Source organism: Acanthochromis polyacanthus, chromosome 17 (assembly GCF_021347895.1).
Source record: "Acanthochromis polyacanthus isolate Apoly-LR-REF ecotype Palm Island chromosome 17, KAUST_Apoly_ChrSc, whole genome shotgun sequence".
Taxonomy (NCBI): Eukaryota; Metazoa; Chordata; class Actinopteri; family Pomacentridae; genus Acanthochromis; species Acanthochromis polyacanthus.
The window spans coordinates 1006350-1021978 of record NC_067129.1 but is presented as its reverse complement, the minus strand read 5'-3'; the positions used below and the strand labels follow the sequence as shown (position 1 = coordinate 1021978).

The window sequence follows — 15629 nt, the reverse complement described above, 5'->3', positions numbered from 1 at the left end:
ACAAATGTTGATTTTTTTTTTTACATTTTACGTGTAAATTAATCATTTTTATCTGTTACAAAGAACAGCTATTATGTGAAACTTACATAAAACAGCAAACTGTTACAGCAGTAATGGTTTTAGTTTTTAGTATTTAGTTGTGATGTCTGAGAGGTGAATGAGGTCTGGATGAGGCCTCTCAGTTTGTACAGTAAACTGCTCCTAAACACATCAGTGCACCAGAGAGGCTCTCAGACACTGAATCACCGACTCCCGCCGGTGTTTTCTTCAAGCAAACTGGAGTCAATTTTGACCAAAATCCCCGTAAATGCCGAGATCTCAATTCCCAGCGTTCAGCCCTAATGTTAATGGACAGACTGTGGCAGCTCGTCTTCCACAGAAAGCTTTCCAGCCGGGTTATTGGTGGAATCAGCGTTCTGTTGTATCAACTGACAACAGCGAGCAGCAAAAAGCACTTTTATGGACATTCATTACGCGTGCTTCATTTTACCTGTCTGCAGCCTTATCTTGTGAAAGCAGCCGCTGACACCGGATCGCCATTTAGGACGAGTGAAAAAGAAGGAAAAAAAAGAGTCAGTGGTGTTTATTTCAGCATCTTAATCTCGCCATCTCTCCTCCTCTGACTCCCTCCATCCACCTGCAGCCTCTCGGCATGCCGTCACACCGCCAGCTTTATTTTCTGTATGTCTTTAGAGCGTGCATGTACAGTAAGGTGGAGGCTGAACGCTGATAAAGTGGCCGTCATGGCAGCTGTGCTCCTTTAGCAGCACACAGACTCTCTTTACAGACCAGGCCTTCATTAATATTCTGTTGTTGTGCTCTGTCTGTGTAAGTGTCTGTGTGTGTGTGTGGTTTTTTTTTGTTTTTTTCCTTTTTTTTAAACTCTGAGCCAATTTGCTGTCTGCTGTGGCGGGGTGTTTTGTGTTCGCAGCTGTATTTGATAGCGCTACAGCCAGAGAAAGAGAGGGAGACGGAGCGAGAGAGGGCTGAATTGAATTTGGAGAGAGAGAGAGAATGAGCCGGGTTCTGGTGCTGGCAGTGATGGAGGCCGGTGATTTACAGCCTCTTACCGCAGATAATGAGCACGCCCCAGTGTGCCCATGGGCACAGCGCACCCCTCAGCAGCCCCCTTTGGGGTGTCAGAGGGGGTGAGGAAGGGGGGAGGCGGGTCAGCAGACGCAGGTGGTGATGCTCGGGGGCACCCTTGGGTTCACTCTCCATGCTGTGGTTCCACCTCACTGTGCCGGGTCCTCATCTGCTGCCATGTGGCCACACCAAAGAGAGAAAAGAGGAGTGAAAGCAGGGAAGAAATGGAGGACGGAGAGGAGGAGGAGGAGGTAGCAGAGGCAGATTTAGGATGGACAGAGGACACGTCCCCATTATTCTGCGGAGCCCCCATGAGAGCATCCCGACAAAATGAAGTCCTGTCTGCCCCTTTACATCCTCACAATGTGATTATAGAATTGTGTCTGATTTATTTAAAGCTCTGCGCCGCAGCTTTGCACTTTGGCGTCCCCGAGTGGCAGCGGGAGATAACAGGCAGGATGCTGGAGCTGGACGGCAAACCCCGCTCTGATAGCACACATCCTGTTAGTAGGTCTGCTCTGAAACTCTAGTCCCACGAGAATATTCAGTATAATATGTGATTTATTCTGTGTAACCAGGCAGCAGTCACCACTGCTTGAACCGGAATGACAAAAACCCAAGAGCAGTGTGTAAGAATAAAGGAAAACCAGTGTTTTTTTTGTCAATCCAGATCACTGATCTAAGTACCGATTGTAGCAAAATATCAGCACTGAAAATGATAAAGCATGTTAAAAAATGTTGATATTTTACTCTTTATAAAAACTGTTTTAAGCAAAGAGGGCGATGAAGCACTATTCCCAGTAGAAAATTCAATATATTATGTGATTTATTCTGCATAACCAAGCAGCAGCTTCCTGTGGTTGAACTGGAATGACAAAACGGTAGTAGGACAGTATCTGTAGCATCCAGCTTAAATGTGTGAGAATATAGTGAAAAAATGGTGTTTTTGTAATTTCATTTAACTGATCTAAGCACTTAATCTGTCAGTATTAGCACTGAAAACGATAAAGCGTAATGAAGATTTAGGATTTTTTTACTTTACTCTCTATGGAAACTGAGCCAAGCAAAGTTTACCAAGAGGGCGATGAAACACTATTCCAGATAGAAAATTCAACATAATATGTGATTTATTCTGCATAACCAAGCAGCAGCCACCAGTGCTTGAAGTGACAAAAACTCTAGTAGGACAGTATCAGTAGCATCCAGTTTAAATGAGGAGGAATACAGTAAACCAGTACAAAAATATTTCAGATAACTGATCCAAGTACCTGACCGAGCAATTTGTCAATATTAGCACTGAAAATGAATAAAACATGCATATTTTACCCTCTATAGAAACTGAGATCAGCCAAGTTTACCATAATCCACAGGAGGATTGTTGAGCAAACACAGTTGTAACATCCAGACTTCAGACCTGCAGACAGATGTCGGTGTTTGAATGTCTGGTTTCAGAGTAGGGCGGGGGGGATTTTACTGTAGCAGCTAACTAAGCACAGAAGTACATATTTCATGGAGTATTTGTCCAATGTAGACTGGCAGAAAAATCTTGCATTAAAGGAGAAACGCAGCCGGCTCTTTCCTCCTAATTCAAGGTTTTCGGCGATGTTTGCCAACAACAGGCGTTAGCACAGCAACAGGACATTAGGCGTGAATCACCCTCCATAGGCCTCCTCTGAGCATTAGCATCCCACTCGCCGCTCTGATCGGAGGCCCTAATTAAAGGCAGGTGAATCCGAGCTCAATTATTATTCTTGCGGCGTCGTGCGAGCCCACCGAGCTCCGTGATGGATTGTGATCTGTGCTGTGGTTGAAACGCTAGAAAGAGCACAGTGTCTTACAGCGGGAGCCACTGATAACTTCATGCAGACAAATAAAGACTGTCACTTTTATTGATTTTTACCCAGCCCCCACCGCCGCCGCCATATACACCCACATCCCCTGCTCCATCCCTGTCTCGCTTCTCCCCCCCACCCCTCCATCCCCCTGCATTCCCTTTAATGGGAAATGCGTCCAACATCGCCAGGCGCCCACAACGTTTTCCTCCATAAAAGTATACAAAACCCACAATGTGATCAGCATCTAAAGAGTGTCCGCTCCACATCCCCTGCCTTTGTCTCTCTTCCTAAATAAACCAACTACTACGCGTGCATACTGTATCCACGTGCATAAAAATCTCACATAAAATATGCAGGATGCAAGTGAAATTGTCTCTTAACAGCGGGGCAGTGGTAGCGGCACATAACGAGAAATGCAATTTATTCCCTGGCACATTGCTGCTTGGACAGGCAGATAATGAAAGGCATAGGTCATTGATGGTGACTTAAACCTGCAGCAGTGGAGTGAAATGCATTAATAAATATCCACAGCATTACTTGGCTGGAGAGTGTAACACGGAGGGGAAGCAAATGACGCAAGGAGCGGCTCCTCATCAAACACTGGAATACAATTAGTCTGTGGACCTGCTGGAGAGCGGCTCCTGCAAATCATAATATCCCTGATCATTGACATCTGAATATCCATTACAGCTGCCCTGTGGGGACCTGAGCTGTGCAGCCTGGAGGAGCAGAATGCGATATCGTTTTCATTTGTGACGGCGAGCGCGTACTGTACGTCCACGGCAACCTGCAATAAGTCTCAGGATGGAAATGTGATGCTCTGTAAATAAGAATGTATTTATGCAGCGTGTAGACATTAGAACATGAACAGAAACAGACAGCATGCTGGCAATCAGAGTGAAGGGAGGAAGATAATATGACTAAAACTCCCTGTTTCACCTTAAATAGTCAAGAATATCAACAATTTAAGAGTTTTCTGCGATACTACAGCAGCTAAAGCCAACACTTCTCCACTGCACCACCATCAAAATGTTCTGTCTGAGCTTCTATTTCTAGGTCTCTGCATGAACGTGTGGTCAGTCAGAGAGATGGATGACAGTTTGTCTGTGATCTAAATTAGCTCGATAAACCAACCCAGTAATGCATACATGAATTACCCAGACTCACAGCAGCACCGATGCTGTTCTCTGTCTGAGTTAAACTGTACAGAAACAAACAGACAGGAAGTGGTGACTGTAAAACAGCCGTTTCTCAGACTTATGACCTGTAGGAGGTGGAGAAAATGGCGTATTTGGATCTTTCCAGATTCAAAACATATATATCTGAGGATAATAAATTCCCAGATGACAAAGTCAGCTCGTTATTCCAGGTTTACCACATCAGTCAGGTTGTCCGTTAGCGCACTGCGACGCTGGGACTGCATGGTCAATAATACATCTCATGGCCGGTGAGCAGCCATGACAGGCTACAATTATTTAAGGCTTTGCACAAAGCAAAAACGACACTGCAGGTGATTTGTAGAGAAAGACAAAAGATGGGTCATATTTGTCTGCTGGTGTTAAAGCCTTTAGGTGGGTATCCATTAGAACGTAACGCCTGTTGTTGTCGCTTTGTGCAGAACCGCGTCAGAATAATCACATGAAGCATTCAGTAGTGTGACGTCATTCAGGTACCACAGCAGAATGTTGCATTTTACTGAATGGTGTCATGTAAATAAAGGCAAAGCCTTGTGTTTCTGTTCTTCTTTGTCTATCAATGCATGTTCTCCCATGTTCAACAGGTGTGCCCTTCTGCATCTCGTCTGCACATTAAGTAAATGTGTCCCGTTTTATTTTCACATTTCAGCAGGGGACCACCCATTCGAGTGCGAGTTCTGCGGGAGCTGCTTCCGAGATGAGAGCACGCTGAAGGGCCACAAGCGCATCCACACCGGGGAGAAGCCCTATGAATGTAACGGCTGTGGGAAGAAGTTCAGCCTCAAGCACCAGCTGGAAACCCACTACCGTGTGCACACAGGTAGGGCCGTGGAAACGCGTCCCAGACACCAGATAGTTAGCGTTAGTTAGCAAAGCATTGGGAACTATTTGGCCTCAGTTTAAAAACAACTCCAACTCTGTCGTGTGCAGCAGATTGAACCATCACCAAGCAACAATTTGTGGTTGTAGAGCAAGGAATATTTTCTCCACTGTTTATCCATCTGCTGAGACCGTCTGATTCACCGTCTCCGGCTACAGTTGTGGTTTTGCCATATTTAGCCGGTGAGCAAACGTTTTGGGGCATGACGGCACCAAACCTGGCAACCGCACTGCAAAACAGAGACTCTGAGAAACTGGGCCAACAAATCGATTCTCTCTTCGTAGCATACACAGTTATTCTCACATTTCTTTCAGGTTCAGTTGTTATTATAAGCAGGTTAACTGTTTAACCACAGCATCACCAAACTGATCCTCTCAGACCCAGAGCTAATGAGCTCATTCTCAACGTCATCTTATGTGTTTTTAAATCATATCGACGCTTTTCTAGACTCTCAAATCTTGGTGTGAGTATTGGTGGAAGCATGCAGGATATGGAGGCTGCTGAAGGCCTCCGTTGTTGGAAATCCAAGTTGCGAGGCACAGAGCAGACCAGATGAATATCTTTGTTGCTGTGATACAGTAGATGAATGTCTCAGAAGACTTTGTATTGATCCCGGTATATTTAGAGCCCCATAAAGATGTTGACACAGTGATAAGCTGGCTGCCCTGGAGAATGAGAGCATGCCACGCACCAGACAGAGCGAGGATACCACGAGTGCTCACCAGCGTGGCACACAGCCAAGGCTTTATGCTTCCTCACCGGCTCTTTTTCTCAGCGGCAGCACCCTCCCATCTCCCATTCAATAAGCCAGCTGTTAAGCCACACTATCAAGGCAGCCTGTCCAATAATTGCCTTCCCCCCCCGCCACCCTTTCCCCTTTATGTGGGGGAGGGGGGCTTTACGTTAAGCCGCAGAGCAACAGCAGATAACAAGAGCAAGTGACAAGCTCACAGTCAAAGGCCACCTCGCACAAAAGGGAGCTGCTTGATGAATCATCGACATTGGCAACCTGACCCTCCCCCCACCGCCTTCTCTCCACACATCCCAAATGCCAATGGTGGATCGATACCCGGGCCCCATTTGCAATTCATTATTAGCTGGTTATTTGAGGCGACCCTGTTTACAGTCTGGTTATCGATATCAGCGTCGTGCAGGTGTCCGTAGAAGCTCGCAGCGCTGTGCTCGTGCTCGCCGGGTCCGACACGGAGGTCAAGGTTAACCAGTGGGGGGCTTCGACGGACCGGACCGAGCGAGCCGCGGAGGCACGGAGACGCCCGGTTCTGCCAGCGCACATGTGCGAGGCTCCAGCTGAAAGGTGACAGCGAGCGCCGGGCCCAGATCACTTCCGACAGCTCATTTCAAATGCCATTGGTAAAGGTCAGCATTTACATGTCTAATTTGCGTCTGCCGGCTGCAGCGCTGGTGGATTATTCCCTGCCATCACTCAAATCGTTAGCACGTTTAGGACGGCTGAATTGAAATGTGCCTCTTGAATATAGCAGCCCCCACAGCAAGAAGGCGGCGCTGCACTTTGATTTATCACACCTTCAGGGGTTCTCTGTGGCGGCAGCTGGATTTTCTGTGTAATGTACCATAGATGAGGTGATTAGATATTCTTTAAAAAGCACTACCTGGAATTTTTGCTCGTTTAGATGTTAATCTGGATTTAATTTGCAGTCCATCCTTATCTCCGTTAATACAAGTCTGTTTTTGTGTGCGCACACTTAAACGATAAATCATGTTTATTACAGACGGTGTTCTCGCTTTGGTGGTTTTATATTTCGCTTATGATGACATGATGCTCGCTCAGGGAATCTGAGAAATCTGGGAACGCATGACAGGACAAGAGCTGAAGCAACAGAACGATCTCTTTAACCCTCTTGTCATCCTGCAGGTCAAATTGACCCGTTTTGAAGAAAAAAATATGTTTTCCCAGTGAAACTTCTGATGTCCATATTTTCAACATTTTTGGGGAATTTTTTTTTGAACATTTTTGGCGGGAAAATTGGCGGGATTTTGGCGGGAAAAAAAGAAATGTTAAAAAAAATGTTTCTTTAAGAACATTCACAAAAAGTCAACCAAAATCCAGCGAATTTCGCTGGATTTTGGTTGACTTTTTGTGAATGTTCTTAAAGAAAATAATAGAAATTTGACTGCTTTACATGTACTCATTTTAGATATTTTTTAGGATTTTTGGAAGATTTTTACCCATTTTTTAAAAAATTGCAAGAATTTTCTTGCCAAATTTTGGGGATTTTTTTAAAATAAAACTTTGAAGGAATTGTTGGCATTTTTTTCCTGAAGATTCTGCAAATTTTCAGAAATTTGGGGAATTTTTTTGCTGAATTTTTGCATTTTTTCAGACAAGGAAATCATATTTTTGGTGCCCGTAAATGAGGACAACAGGAGGGTTAAAGAGGTTTGAGTTGCTTCAGCAGGTGATTAAAAGCTCCAGAAGAAAAAGTGGATCTTGAGTAATTAAACATCCCAGAATACTTGCATAGGTGGTAATCTGAAGTTAAAAGATTCAAAGTTTTCATAATGAGGAAAATAGACAGAACGTTAAAAATCAAAAGCTAGTTCTGTTCTGCTGATAGATTCACATCCAGTTAAATAGCAGGACATCTGTTTTTCATTTTCTTCTGTCACACAGTTTGATGTGAAAAAACCGTCAACGGTCCTTTTTAACAGAACAATGACATACAAACGGGCTTCTGCCCCCTCAGCCACTAGAATAATTAAACGATGTTGGCTGTTCAGGGATGTTTTGATGAACCCGACCGGCACCATGTTGACACCGTCTCTCCGAGGTGAACAAACTGAGCTACTGTACACGCTGCTTTTATTCTTCTTTCTCTTTTGACTTGTACCAATTACTGAAGGCGGTTGGAGTGACTTTAAAGAGTCTTTTACTGCTGCACAGCGCTGTTCAGGAACAGTCGGGATTTCACTTCTGGGCTTTTACTCGTCACTTACTGCGAGCGCGGTCCAATTATCATAACAACACCTGAATTTCTTGTGGGCCAACAGGGTAAAATCTGCGCTCTCTGAATCAGTAGTTTCTTGTCGCCAGGACTGCCTCTCCAGTGCTGTATCAGAGCTGCAGAATGGTCTGGCTGCACCTCATTATCACTCCGTTAAAGGGGGAAAAGCACTTGTTTGTATTTCTTTGAGGCAATCCCGGTGGCCTTGGTGCCGAGCCAAGGAAGCAGCGACGGTGCTCCTGCAAAAATAGTGCCAAGGGAGAATTGTTTTGCTGGAACGTTTACACACAGGGACGAGAGTGCTGCTATTAAAATGGCTAATTCACTGAAAGAACAAAGCCCTGACTGTATATGAAGATGGATGAGCCGCCGTTACATCAGCCGCAAGTTTTCTAAAGAGTGGTTTTGAAGCTGCTTGTCGTGGCTCCAGCTGTCGTCATCGGGTAAACCCTTCATGCCCTTAATTATGCATAATTGTACACCTTAATAGAATTTTAAAAAATGAGTTAAACTGAAATTCATCCCTCATGCTGTTGACATGGATGGGATAATTAGCTATAGAGACCAAAAGCACTTTCTGTACCAGGCTGTGAGCATGTTTACTTCTGGGGTGAATTGAGACGTTTTAACATGGACGTCTATGGGGACTGATTTAAGCCTCAGGTGGTCATTTGAGGACCTGCAGTTTTGGTGCTTTTTGCAGAGGTTACTGATTCTTTTCTAGTTCAGATGGAGGTTGTTGTTTCCTATAACTAAGGAATTTTTAAAAACTTTAATATGACATAAAATGACAGACTTCTACCTGCCTTCTACATCTAATGAGTCAGACTGGTGGTGATGGTGTGTTCTTCCTTCCTGAAGCCCTGATTGAAAAAAAGGTAAACAAGTAATCGATTAATCAGTCAATTGTTGCAGTTTTTCTGTATCATACTCTTAGGAACAACTGCCTCAACTACTAAAATCAAAGCCATCTTGTAATAAATGCTGCTGCCCATAAATTACTTCCAGCATTTTAACTGCTCAGGAAATAAAAGAATCTCCAGCAGCAAACAGAAGCAGTACGTTACACTCAGAAGGATGCATTGCATATGGAGAAGGCAGAACTTCTCCCATTCTGTTCAAATAAGGTTAAATCTTCAGGCTAATGGAGTTTTTTCCCTTCTGTTCACTCATGTTCTGTTTAACTGACTTTAACAGGGGGGATAATACTGTTTCTGAAAGGCACTAGTGCTAATGCTGTCTTCAACCCCGCCCCGTGTCGTCCTTAGGTGAGAAGCCATTCGAGTGCAAGCTGTGCCACCAGCGATCCAGGGACTACTCGGCCATGATCAAGCACCTGCGCACCCACAACGGCGCCTCGCCCTACCAATGCACCATCTGCCTGGAGTACTGCCCCAGCCTGTCAGCCATGCAGAAGCACATGAAAGGCCACAAGCCAGAAGACATCCCCCCAGACTGGCGCATAGAGAAGACCTACCTGTACCTCTGCTACGTCTGAGACCAGGAGCAGCGAACGAGGAGGGGAGGGTTGTTTGGTTGAGAGGTAAGGGGAATGTAACGCAGCGGGTAGGAGGAAGGAGAGTTGGCGATTTGAGGAATGTCAACGGCGAGAGACTGGACAGCAAGAGGGGGTTTGTTTCCTATTTTTCTTTTCATGCAAAAGCGACGGCGAGCGACGGGGTTTAAAAAAACAAAACAAGATGAGGGTGGTGATGGAGGGACTAAAGTGCTCAGAAGAGGAAGACTTGGACACTTGGAGAGAGATTCTCCACCATTGTTCGGATTCACCGGGTCATTCACTACATCTGCAACTGTGTTATTGTTTCAGGTCATTTCGGGCGGCGCCACGAAGCAGGCGCCGCTCCAAGGAAGTGACTTTTTGGATGCTGCTGCCACAGTGATGAGAAAGCAGATTCTCAAGGGCTATCTGAAGCTGCACTTCCATCTGGAGCCTTCACTCCATCCTGAGTCGTTTCATCCAGCTGTGGGATGAGGTTTCTTTTTTTTGTTCTACTTCGATATCTGTTGTGTTTGCAGTAACACAACGACAGAATATGTGAATCTGAGCATCGCATTAGGCCCCCAGTTCATTATCTGCTGTCTGACATTTGAGGACTTTCTCCTTCTGACCACAAACCTACTTGTTGTTCTGAACGGATTTATCTTGGGGATTGAGGAGGACCGACACAGATGTTCAAACTGAGCGCTCCACAGTTTGAATTAACGCTTCGGCCCTGATCTTTTCCGTTGTGAGATGCATCTGTTTCGTCATCTCGTCTGTTTCTGCCTAAGCAGTGGCAAAGAAACGTCCGTACATGAAATCCTCCAGATCCCAGCGGTCGCAGCGAGATAGCCCCTGAGAATCCGCAGCAGAGCCGGTCGGCTTATGCAGTAGATGAAACAGTTGAACTGGACAAGTGGGAGCATTTGAATACTGCAAACCAAGCGCCCATTTGGTTGCGGGGGAAGATGTTAGTGCTGCTTTTTTTGTGTTGTTGGAAGTCTCCCCACTTTTCTCAGTAGTCTTCCTGGTTCTGCATCTCCGTCGGATGATGGACTAGAGAAGGCCGAGTCACCACTGGCCACTCAAAGGCTAACTTGCGTCACTTTTTCGTCATATTTTTGTTCTTTTTTTTCTGTTTTTTTAGCTCTGCATCCTAGTTTATCATGGCTTGATTGCACAGGTTAAACAAAGTACGACAACAGTCTCTGTTTGATGTCGGCAAGGTATATATTGTTTTCATTAACTCATAACTCGCTATTACAGTACGTCACATTAAACTCAGCCTACTCACCTATTCAGCAATAGATAACCGGACTGCTTTTATACCATGTACATTTAACCAGATCAGTATCTTTATCTCACACTAATGGTGAACTACACAAACTGACACACAAACAGTTAACACTTTTACCGCTACAGGTCTGTCCTTTCACCACAGGGATGGAATATGGGAAAAAAACACAGCGTTTGCTGTCCGTGGGAGTCCTGTGACTTTGACTGCTAGTAAGTGAATGTTGAAGAGGTGCTGGGAATGCCTTAGCGACACACCTCTGTCGGAGGTGAAGACTGTTATACGGCATGGAAAACATGAATGTGAACGCCTGTGAGCCGGGTTCAGAGGAGGCTGGATCGCCAGACGCAGGCTAAAGCTGCTTTTCATTTAAAGTCGGAAGAATTCCCACCTTGCAGGTCGTTGTTTTCATTTCTAAAGCCTTCCGGTGGTTCTGAGTGGGTTTTCTCCATCCAGCACTAGAAGCTCCAGGCAAGTCTTGTTGGGGCTTCAACTCCCCTAGAAGAGTTTGATATGAGAACATGGATCGCCGGAGTACTGGTGGATGATCGTTTCTCATAGTTAAATTACAGATATTGTGTTCACATGATGCATATTCACAAATATATTAGCATTGATTTGAATTACTGCTGGGGCTTCAAGCGAAATACAATTAAAATGCTGTACGTTGTGTACTCTGTGCATCTGATATACCGTTGCATAGAGGAAAGGGTGAACGTTGGGTCAGTAAACGCCCTGAGCAAAGTGTTAAAACCCATGTGCAGCATTTACAGCAAAACGTCAAAATCCTGCTTTCTGTCCGGCGGTGGGAATTCCTCCTGCTTTCTGTGAAACGCAGCATGTTTTAATGGTTGAACGCAGGCTGTACTGAACATCACTGCCTGTCACAGCGTTACCTGGGCGCTCACATATCCAAACGGCTGGTGGGGAAAAAGGGGGGAAATCACTGATTGGATGAGACAGGGCCCAGCAGCTTAGGGGGCGACCAGTAAGACGACAGAATAAATCAGCTCTTTCTCTGTGGTTTTGTCCCTGCGCTTCGTCTCGTCTCCTGTCGTTGTCGTCGTCCTTGTCGTTGTTGTTGTCGTTATTATTGACCTTGAGTTTGATCTCAACACATCGTACTTGAATTACCTCGTTCTTGTGACCTCATGTTTGCTTGTGTATTTTTAATTTTCCCTTTCGTTTCATTTGTACACTTTTCGAGTCGGAAAGACGCGTCGCGAAAACCACGATGAAGCGATGCAGAAAAATTAAGTGCCACGGTGAAGAGATTTGTTTGTTTTTCTAATGTTGTGTATTTCTTTGTGCATTACTTGCTACCAAACTTGGTATTATTAACCCTGCTTGATAAAGAGCCGGAAGGTTTGGTCATTTGTTATAAAAGCTACCTCTAAGTTGTTGTTTTTTTTGCAAAAACACATTTTTTTGTGTTTGCGTTTTGCATTATTTCGTCATTGCTACTTCATCTCATGCTTTTTTTTTGTTTTCAAAAGTTGATTTATGATTGTCTGTGTGTTTTCAAGCAAAATGTGTATAAAAGGGTAAGAGATAACAAAAGTAGAGGTCGGGTAGGATGAGAAAAGTTGTTGAAATGGATGTTTATTCTTCTCTTCTAGTCTCCCCCTGCACCTCCAACCACAGAAGAGCAGAGAAAAAAAAAAGCAATTTTGAAGCCTTAAGTATGAGTAAGAGGGATACGGCAGATAAGAGGAAGTACTATTGCTTTTTAAGAGGGTTTAAAAGCAAGAATTTAAACTTGAAAATATGTGAATAGAATTGTAGTTTTGTAATGTGAAAAAAAAGAGGAAAAAAACGAGGAGGTTCATCAAAAAAAAAAAAAAAGGCAGAAAGAAGCGCTGAACCGCCCAGGACAGGTCATATTTGCAGCGATGCAGAGTGCGTTGGACAATTTGGAACTGCAAGCGGTAATCAAAAACAGTAAAAACCAGAAGGTTGAAAATAGAGATTCTCTCAGCAGACGAGCTCTCCTGAGAAACGAGCGTATTCCTGAACAAGAGCCAACAGAGGCAATTTGATATATAAAAATTGTGATATTTTTGTATTCAGTGTCAGTCCTTTTTCCATTTGTGGAGGGTTACAGCAGGGCACAAATATTTGTATTTCTGTTTTTTATTATTATTATTTTTAACCGTTTTTGTTTCTCTCTCTCTCTCTGGGTGTGAATCATTTTTGCCTTGCTCCTCTTTGATATTGTTGGACAAAAAAAACGTGTGTGAACATATTGTGATAATAAGTGTTGCTTTCTGGATGTCAATTGCATTGTAGGTGAAGGACTAAATCTACCCGCCACAAAAATTTTACGGAGTGTGTGTATGTGACAAAAAAAAAGAAGCAAAAAAAAAAGCAAAAAAAAAGGAAAAATAGAAACAAAAAAGATGTTAAAATGCGGGACGGCAGGGGGACGCTGCCAAACCGACCAATTAGTACTTGTCATTCACAGTTTTTCAATCAAACTTGACTGTCAGCATATTTTTTTGTTTTGTTTTTGTACTTGAAAAAAAAAAGAAGAAGAAGAAGGGATGGCATGTCCCGAGGTGTCTTGCCATTTTATTCTCAAACACTGTGAGCTGAGGGGGCTTTTTTCCACCCTCGTATAACATCCACCCACTAAAATACCCCGTCACGGTTCAGTCTGAACGCCACAATGCAACACCTGTTCAGTCACATCGTTCCTATCATCGTCCTCTGAATGTTTTCTACTTTTTCGTGCGGGTGAAAGAGTGCGTAACTATGTGTGTGTGCGTGTGTGTGTGTATTAGTGGAAAAATGCACTAATCAGATCAGATTACAAAATAAAATATTCTATGCCACTTTTTTTCTGTTGGAAAAAATATATATATACATTGGCATCGATATAGTTCTTCCCTCAGTGTTCCTCCAATGTTTCTGTACTATCTTTGTGCCTAAAAATGGAAATTGTTCAACAAAAATATCCATCTATATCTGCTTAGTTTTCTGTATTTTCAGAAGAAAAATAAAAATGGTGTCTCCAGCACCCTAGGGATGTCATGACGCTCGAAAATGACCTGATTTTATTTTCTTTGTTTTTTTATTTTACTTTAAATCCTGAATAGAGCAGGGCGTCTTTTTTCAAGGACTGAAATAAACCCTTAATGCTATTGAAATAGCAATCGGGATTCTTCTCTTGGGCTGTGATTGGCACCGAAAAGCATTTATTTAGCGACACAAAACAAAGCAAGAGGGGGGGAAAAACAGACAGAATTTCAGACGCACTGCGGCCGAGAAACTTGTTTAAATCTCTGCTCCAGATGCTCTGATTTTCTCCTTTTCTTTTTTGTCAGCAACAGGTTTGCTGATGTGAACATGATACGATAAGAAAACAGAAGCTCCGTTTAGGTTTCTCCCCTTCTGCTTTGTTTCTGGGTTTTTTTAAGAGTACTTTTTCTGTTCTACAAAATGCATTTAAAAAGGGGGATGTTGACTTGGTCCTGAGAGGAATCATGGCATCCCTGGAGCTGGCACTCTGTGTTTTGGTGTGGTGTTTCTAGAACAAAGTAGCCATTTCATGCAGTGTTGCAATGCATGTGCCATCGAGGTCTAGACTAAAATTGTTTGAGTAACAAAGCACCAAGACATTGTATTTTTTTATATTAGCACTGAGGACCAATCGCCCTGTCGGACCAAGCATAACGAAGCTTTTTATGTAACAAAGCTTTTCTCTCTCTGTCTTTCCCTGGCTTGTCTGTGCTACTTCTCTCCTCCATTGTTGTGACAGCACAAGTGCCAGTCGAGTTGCTCTGTATTAAGAAAATAGTGTTTTTATTATGATTTGAATTGTTATAGTTTTTGTCTACCTCAGCACCTAATCTTAGCCTAATCTTAGAAGGTGCCCAATTATTATTTTTTATTTTTCTTTATTTTGTTCTCTTATTGTTGTCGGTTGTATAATTTTTTGAAAAATTTTGCATTAGAGCTTTGCAAAGGTCCTTTGTCTTTTCCAGCGACAACGTGCTACTTTCTGTTTTTTCCGTGGCAGTACGTTTCCTGTTGAGCTGTGCCACCAATCTATAGCCACCGTCTGTTGAATATAGAGGTCGTTCTCTCTTTTTTTTTTGTTCCTTTCCATGTAGAATCAGACACATCTCTTTGTAACATTTCAGTGTTCTCTGATGGAGTGTGAAAAAAAATAAAAAGGAAAAATAAAAGATTTAATGCTGCAGGTTCTCTTCTCCATGTTGTCAATAAAGTCAATGTTGTGCCTTTGATAGTGGAAATATAAAGAATATTTCTTTTTTCTTCTTTTTTTTACATCCTACTAACAGTAGATTGTTTTTTGTAGTGGAATTTTTTTGTATTTTTATTTATGAGTCTCATAATAAAAATCAAATCATGATGTTCAGTTGTATACTTTCAATCTGCAGTTAGAAGAAAATAAAAAATGGACTTCATGGTGTCTGTCTTAGTCGTCTTTCTGGCTCGCCGTTTGATTCCTGAACGTAAAAGAGCAGAAGGTGACATTAAATGTTATTTTTTTTTAGCATGTTTGAGATAAATACTGCTGTAATATAATGCAGGATTTTTGTACCAATATGCAATAGTTTTACTGCATAATTAAGTCATGAGTAAAAATGACAGGAATTTCAGACGTTCAACACAAAAAACTGCTTCAGTAGCATCAACTTACAGCACTAAGTTTCTATAGGAGGTACAGTCAGGCCAGAAGTTTAGAAGCAAGATCAGATTTGTACAGAAAAAATGTGTTTCATTGGTTTACTTTGCAACAAAATAAACATGATTATGATATGAGGAATCACTCATCAGAATACATTTTTACTACTGTGAAGGAAAAACGACTCTTTCCCGTTTCA

The 15629-nt window shown here is 43.1% G+C and overlaps 1 protein-coding gene across 2 annotated transcripts in view; it reads left to right on the top strand.

The window, feature by feature from the left end:
• Nucleotides 1–15209, top strand: part of zbtb16a (zinc finger and BTB domain containing 16a) — a 176505-nt gene extending 161296 nt beyond the window's left edge. For both annotated transcript variants that reach the window (XM_022204838.2, XM_022204839.2), the window contains exons 6-7: nucleotides 4767–4937; nucleotides 9250–15209. In XM_022204838.2, coding sequence (XP_022060530.1) covers nucleotides 4767–4937; nucleotides 9250–9479 — 401 coding nt within the window. In that variant the 3' untranslated portion in view covers nucleotides 9480–15209. The remainder of the gene's footprint in view (nucleotides 1–4766; nucleotides 4938–9249) is intronic.
• Nucleotides 15210–15629: the final 420 nt, after the last annotated feature.